A 6884-nucleotide genomic window follows, 5' to 3' on the forward strand; every position below is an offset into this window, starting at 1 on the left:
CATTCCCATAATTACATCAAAATCAACCATCCCCAGTTCAATGATATCAGCCACGGTGTCCCGACCACGCACCGTGACAACACAACTTCTATAAACCCATGCGGCCATAATAGATTCGCCAACCGGAGTAGATACAAAGAACGGCTTAGGAAGCTATTCCGGTTCTATCCCAAATTCCATAGCAACAAAAGGGGTAACATACGACAAGGTGGAACCGGGATCAATAAGAGCATATACATCATGAGTTTGGACAGTCTATATACTTGTGACGACATCTGGAAAGGCCTCTGCACTCTGGAGACCACTCATAGCATAGAAACAGCTGGTTCCTCTTGAACTCTGTGCACCACCCCTAGTTGCACCGCGCCCTGCTAGTGCCGGAGGGCCTCGAGCTGGAGGGGGTGCTGAAGATGTAGCAGCTGCAGAACTGGATAGTTGTGCTGTGCCCCTGCCCGCATCCTGGCGGGATGAACGACACTCCCTCTGAATATAAACCCTCAATCCATACCCGTAACATATAGGTAAGTCCATGTAGCAGATCCCCGAGTGCATCTTCCCATACCTGGGGCATGGGGGCCTCCGCTGCGGCGGGAATCTCCCTCCTGATCGGCCCTGATGGTGGGGTCCCCTGCTGCCTTGATTGGGCCTGAAGCGACTCCCCTGCTGCTGACTGTGCCCCGCTGGCGGTGCACTAGCTGAAGACTGAGGATGAGACTGGGTTGGCCTTGATGACCCTCTCCTGAAAGCTGATCTTCCCCCACCAAATGACTCCCCAAAGTTGCCCGCGGACCGGGCCTTGCTGGTACCTTCTCGCTCCCTTCTATTCTTCAACTTGCAATCCTCTGTAGATTGAGCAAATGCTACCATCTTCCCATAGTTCATGTCTGAATTCAAGGCAGCTATAGTGGCCTCATTGATAACCAAGGGGCTAAGGCTCTGCACAAACCGACGCACTCTAGCCTCCATAGTAGGCAACATGTGAATAGCATATTTTGATAGGCACGCGAACTCCATGTGATACTCCCACACACTCCTACTCCCTTGCTTAAGATTCTCAAACTCTACGGCACGGGCTGCCCTAGTCTCGACAGGCAAGAAATGGTCTATAAAGGCATTCGCAAACTCACTCCATCTCTTTGCAGGGCCCCCATCCTCCCGAGAGTCCTCCCACAGCTCAAACCAAGAATATGCCACCCCTTTCAGGCGGCAGGCGGCCAACTCCATTCCCTCCATCTCAGTAGCGCGCATAACCCGGAGAGTCTTATACATCTCATCAATGAAGTCCTGTGGGTCCTCATCGGGATTAGCACCCGTGAACACCGGAGGATCCAACTGAAGAAACCTATTCACTCTGGAACTACTAGAATCCCCTTGATCTCTAGGCTTGAGAAGCCACTATCTGTGTTAGCATCTGAATAACTCCCCTAAGATCCCCATCAGAAATACCAGAACCGGAAGTTGGGGCTGGAGGTGGAATCGAAATATCGGTTGGAAGAACCGCTGCACCCTTAGTAGGTGCAAGAATTGGTCTGGCCTGAACATGTGTAGTGAAATCAGGTAGTGTAGCAGTCAGGGGATTATCCTCACCCCTCGAGTATTCACCCGCTTCTCCAAGTAAAGGGTCAACTTCCACCCCAAGGCGGCATTGGCTCCTTGGCCAATTCTTGCTCTCTTCTTAGGTACCATATCTTGAAAGCTAAAGGAATGTACGAGTTAGAAGAGGAGCAGTTGCACAATTAGTTTCATCGCACGATCCAGAATATCAAAGAAGGGTATTATTCCTAAATGTCCAAGTAGCCTTCAACTTATAGATGTGGTCGACAACACACCGATAAGAAGGACTCTACTAGACACGGCTCCAAGATATCCTAGGACACTTTAAAACCTTAGGCTATAATACCAAGTTTGTCATGCCCTAACCTCAGAAGGCGCGACCGGTGCTCAACCGAGTGAACCCGGCCGAGCAAGCCTGTTAGATACTTTCTACCCAACTCATTCATGATAAGAGAAGGAATGTTTTTTATTTACTAAGGAGTAGAAGGACCATATGCATAGACATTACCAAACCATTCCATTTTTGCTACTTCCTGTTAAGTTTCAAAAAGGCATACATTTTGTGATTTAATGGAACAAAAATCCAAAATACAACATAATCCGTTTGACCTTTCTAGTACCCATGTACAACCCACATAGCGTCTACGGAGCCTCTAAAGATACAAAAGAGGGTCAAGATGGTTCCGGCAACAAGGCCCCGTCTATACCTCAAAAGTGACGACAATATAAACAAAAGGTACAATACATGACCCCAGAATGAAATGGGGCTCAGCGAGTCCGCTAAGAATAGGATGCAGCACTATCTGTGATCAACACTGTCTGCTATGTAACCACCTGCATCCATTTAAGGATGCAGCGCCCCCGGTAAAAGGGACGTTAGTACCGTCGAATAGCACAAGTATGTAAAGCTAACAACTCAATATAATGAATAATAATACAAGAGGAACAGTCAAGAATTCAATAAGGGCTTCAAATAATATTAAAACAACAAGTTAAGGATCATATGCGTTTTTAAGTCAATTTCCATATTATTAGGTTGGGTGATCTTTAGTAGCGATATTCCACAATTCACAATACCTCCGTAATCTTACACGGAGTATCCTCGACCCGATCGGCTAGGTCGTCTCATTTGAGACATTACCATAATTTCATTATAATTTCCAACACAGTACCACCATGTGTGCGGCATGGCATCTGATCACGGCCCGATCGGCTAGGCTATCTCTTTTGTACATTACCATAATTGCATTATAATTTCCAGCATAGTACCACCATGTGTGCAGCATGGCAACCGATCACGGCCCGATCGGCTAGACCATCTCATTTGAGACATTACCACAATTTCATCCACAATACCACCGTGTTCTTACACGGAGTCCGATCTCAGCCCGATCGGCTTGGCCATCTCATTTAAGACATTACCTTCTTCAGTCAATCATCTCACATCGTACTTCTTAAAAATTACAAAGTCATTATTGGCACTTGGCCATATTTCATAGTTCCAGTCCCCTTTTCCACGTTCGAATATCATTATTAACATCAATAGGGCTTCTCATTCAAGACATTAATTCACATATGAGCAATTTAGGAAGTCTTCGGCACATAGAGGCCTTTCACACAATCTGGCATAACAACCTTTATTTCGGTCTTGACATGAAGTTTTAACATTCCTAACACATATTCCACATTTTTGAACATATTCTCAAATGGAAAGATGACATGATGAAGCCTTTAGAATAAACATTGAACAAACATCCTTCAACACAACCACATTAGGAAAAGCCAATTCAATAATGATCAAGGACTTACTCCAATTACATGAACACCGTGGGATTCAATTCTAAGAAGAAGGGGGTTTAGCCAACATACCTCAATTGAGCTTCTCAACTCTAAAATGATCCGGAATTCTTAGCAACTTCAATCTATTTTAGAAATATGACAAGTTGAACCAAAAATTAGGAAGATGATCATGGTTTTAGCTCATTTGAGTATTTTAGGAAACACTAGGTGTGCATTAAGGTTCTAAGGCTCTTTTTCGGAAGATTCCATCATTTCCCAACCCACCCTCTACCATTTTTAGCTCATAATCTTCCCGCATACTTCAAGGATATATGCATTCAAGACAACAACCCCCCACCCGATAATTGCCTCTCTAATTACCCCATTTTTACAAAATTTTGAAATTGAGAGCTAGGAGATAGATTCTTACCTTTAGGGTGAAGACTTCCTTCGTTAATCCTCAACGATTGAATAAGAATTGATGGATAATGGTTAAAGATTGCTCCCCCATTCTAAGAACTCTCCCTCTCACTCTAAAATATCAGAAATGTTCTCAAAATGGTCTATGGGGTGTGTTTTAACAAAAATGGGTAGGGTTTAAGAACCCCAAAAATGAAGCTCCAGAACGGGTTCTGCGGTCGCATATGCGACCGCATAATGGTTATGCGGTCCGCGAAATGACCGCGAAACTAGGTGCCAAAACTGGAAAAAACTATCCTGGTCTGCGGTCATTATGCGGACCACAGATATGTTCTGTGGTCGCATAATGCACCGCAGAACGGTTCTGCGGTCGCATAGTGCACTGCAGAACCTCTCTCCAAAAAATCCCAAGGCGGGATATGCGACAAGAATGAGGCCCGCAAAACGGTTATGCGGTCGCATAATGGCCGCGAAATTGGGCATCAAAAATGCCCTAGAAATCTGCCCCACTCTGCGACCAGTCTGCGGTCCGCAGAGTTGTTCTGCGGCCGTAGATAGGGCTGCAGAAATGCATACTTCTGCCCAACATTTTCCTTCACTCCCCAACGCCTACTTTGGCATTATGGAAATCGGGTTTTTATGAAAAATTTTACGGGGCCTTACAGGAAGTAAACCCCTCAACGAACCTTCTATAATACCCAACTAAGACCAAGAAACTGCGCATTTCTGTCAGATTATGGGTAAGGTCAAATCTTCAATGGTGTTATATTTTGAGGATCAACCTTGATTCCCTCGTTAGAGATCACATGACCCAAGAAAGTGACAAACTCGATCCAAAACTCACATTTCAAAAACTTTGCATACAACTTGTGTTGATCCATAGTTTGCAAAATCGTCTTGAGATGATCAACATCGTCCTCTCTACTTCATGAATAGGCAAGGATATCGTCAATGAACACTACCAAAAATGAGTCGAGGAAAGGCTTGAAGACTCAATTCATATGATCCATGAAAGTTGCTAGAGCATTCATCAACCCAAAAGACATTACAAGGAGCTTAAAGTGCCTATGTCCTAAAAGTTATTTTCAGAATAGTCTTCTCTCTTATCTTCAATTGGTGATACCCCAACCTCAAGTCAATCGTGGTTAAGTACTTAGCACCTTATAACTTACCAAACAAGTCATATATCATTGACAATAGGTACTTATTCTTGATTGTGACCTTGTTGACCTGCCGATAGTCAATGCACATCCTCAGTAACCCATATTTCTTCCTTACAAAGATAACCAGTGTGCCACAAGGCGACACACTTGGTCAGATGAAACCCTTCTCTAACAAGTCCTTCAACTACTCTTTCAATTCCTTCCATTCTACCAGAGCCATTTTGTAGGGTGGAATTGATATAGGCTACTTACGTGGAATAATATTGATCCCGAAATCAATTCCCCTATCTGGAGTAACTCCGGGAAGCTCATCAAGAAAGACCTCCATAAATTCATTCACAACCAGCATAGACTAGGTGTTGGTGCCTCAGTATCAATGTCCGTGACTCGGCCCTGTGAGCGCAGGCACCCAGATTAGTACTCAATTTGGACAGTTGGCCGGTATCGAGCATATGGATTTGTGCTATGAGGTATTGATAGTTGATCATGAGCATGCATTTTCATCCTAGACTCATGCAATAGCTTCTATATGATCGTTGAGTGACTCATATTACGATTGTGTAATAAATTGAGATAGCTGATATTATATATTCTATCTCTTTGTCTGAAAAGCATGACTAAATGCTAGATTTATTGTGCTTCTACTTTTGAACTTGATTGATGATATCATGTCTTATCATATGTTCTAATTATATTTCCACTTCCTTAATAGACTGTTAGCAAGTGCCTCTCTCTACCCCTCACCTCTACTTCTTTGATTCTAGACTTGACACTTACTGAGTACCATGGTTTCCTACTCACACTATACTTCTGCACATTTTGTACATGTTTGAGTTAAATCATTAGCGTGGCTTGAGAGAAGTCCTAGTGGATTGGTGAAGACTCTTGGTGAGATGCATTGTGACTCGATTCGTAGATTATGGAGTCTTCTTTTATTATTTTTTTGTCTATTGTTCTTTCCTTAAGACAGTTCTTTATTTTATAACTCAATCTTGTATTTATTCTTAGTTGTTCATTGACTCGTGACACTAGTTCTTTGGGAAATTCTTTAGATGTGTATAACTATTCTAAGAGTTTATTCTGTTTGAGTCTTATCAATTAACTATTAAATAGCTTAATATCATGTTTAATTTGTTGTTATATGTGTTGGCTTGCCTAACAAGCGGGTTAGGTGCCATCACAACCTATTGTGATTTTGGGTCGTGACAGGGGTACATCATGTGGTTATATCTTTGAAGTACATTTTTAACTTGATACATTTTGTTGAGATGGATACGGTTAATATATAAATGAATCGGATCTTAGAGGGACTTCTAGATATTGAAATGTTCAAAGGCTTATAGGCTAAGGTTTAAGGAAGAATCTTCAGTCAGGATTATGTTAATAGATTTATAAAGATTGAGGTGACACAAAATCCTCCACGGGTATGCGTATGATGAGTTTATGCAGTCATTTGAAGGCTTGAGAATGACTCTCGGCAAATTTTAGGACAAACATATATTTAAGTGGGGGAGAATATAACAAACTGATTAGTTATTTTGAGTTCAAGCATTTGTTCTGTGATTTGAAACCTTGAGTAGTTTCATATGATGCATTTTGACTTGCGAATATGGTTGATTTTGATTTCCGAGGGGTTCGGAGCTAGTTTGGAAGAGTAGTTTCTAATTTGGAAGCTTTATACTGGAAGAGTTCACCAAGGTTTCACTTTTGTGTCAATGACTATGAATTGGTGACTTGAAGGTTCCAATAAGTTCGTATGATGATTTTGGAATTGTACGTATGCTTGGTTCAGTGCTCATACAACTCAGGGTTGATTGGGCACTTCTAGTCGAAGATTGGAATGTTGAACTTAAGAAAGTTTAAAGATTGTGGTTTAATACGATTCTTTGTTTTGATATTGTTATTCGTGTTTTGAGACTTTTGATAAGTTTGTGGAAGGTATATGGACTAGTTCGTATGTTTGGATGG

The 6884-nt window shown here is 42.3% G+C and overlaps 1 protein-coding gene across 1 annotated transcript; it reads right to left on the reverse strand.

The window, feature by feature from the left end:
* Window positions 1-255: 255 nt before the first annotated feature.
* On the reverse strand, window positions 256-1233 carry LOC138897435 (uncharacterized). The gene is made up of 2 exons (XM_070183404.1): window positions 672-1233; window positions 256-404 (listed from the first exon to the last, which is right to left on the reverse strand). Exons 1-2 carry the CDS (start codon window positions 1231-1233, stop codon window positions 256-258), a joined length of 711 nt encoding a protein of 236 aa, XP_070039505.1.
* Between the last annotated feature and the right edge of the window lie 5651 nt (window positions 1234-6884).

Source organism: Nicotiana tomentosiformis, chromosome 8 (assembly GCF_000390325.3).
Source record: "Nicotiana tomentosiformis chromosome 8, ASM39032v3, whole genome shotgun sequence".
Classification (NCBI taxonomy): Eukaryota; Viridiplantae; Streptophyta; class Magnoliopsida; order Solanales; family Solanaceae; genus Nicotiana; species Nicotiana tomentosiformis.

Coding starts and splice junctions, on each gene's coding strand:
- LOC138897435 (XM_070183404.1), bottom strand. CDS start 1,233: ATGGAGGGAATGGAGTTGGCCGCCTGCCGCCTGAAAGGGGTGGCATAT. Junction 405..671: donor TGCACCGCCAGCGGGGCACA/GTCAGCAGCAGG, acceptor CTACATCTTCAG/CACCCCCTCCAGCTCGAGGC.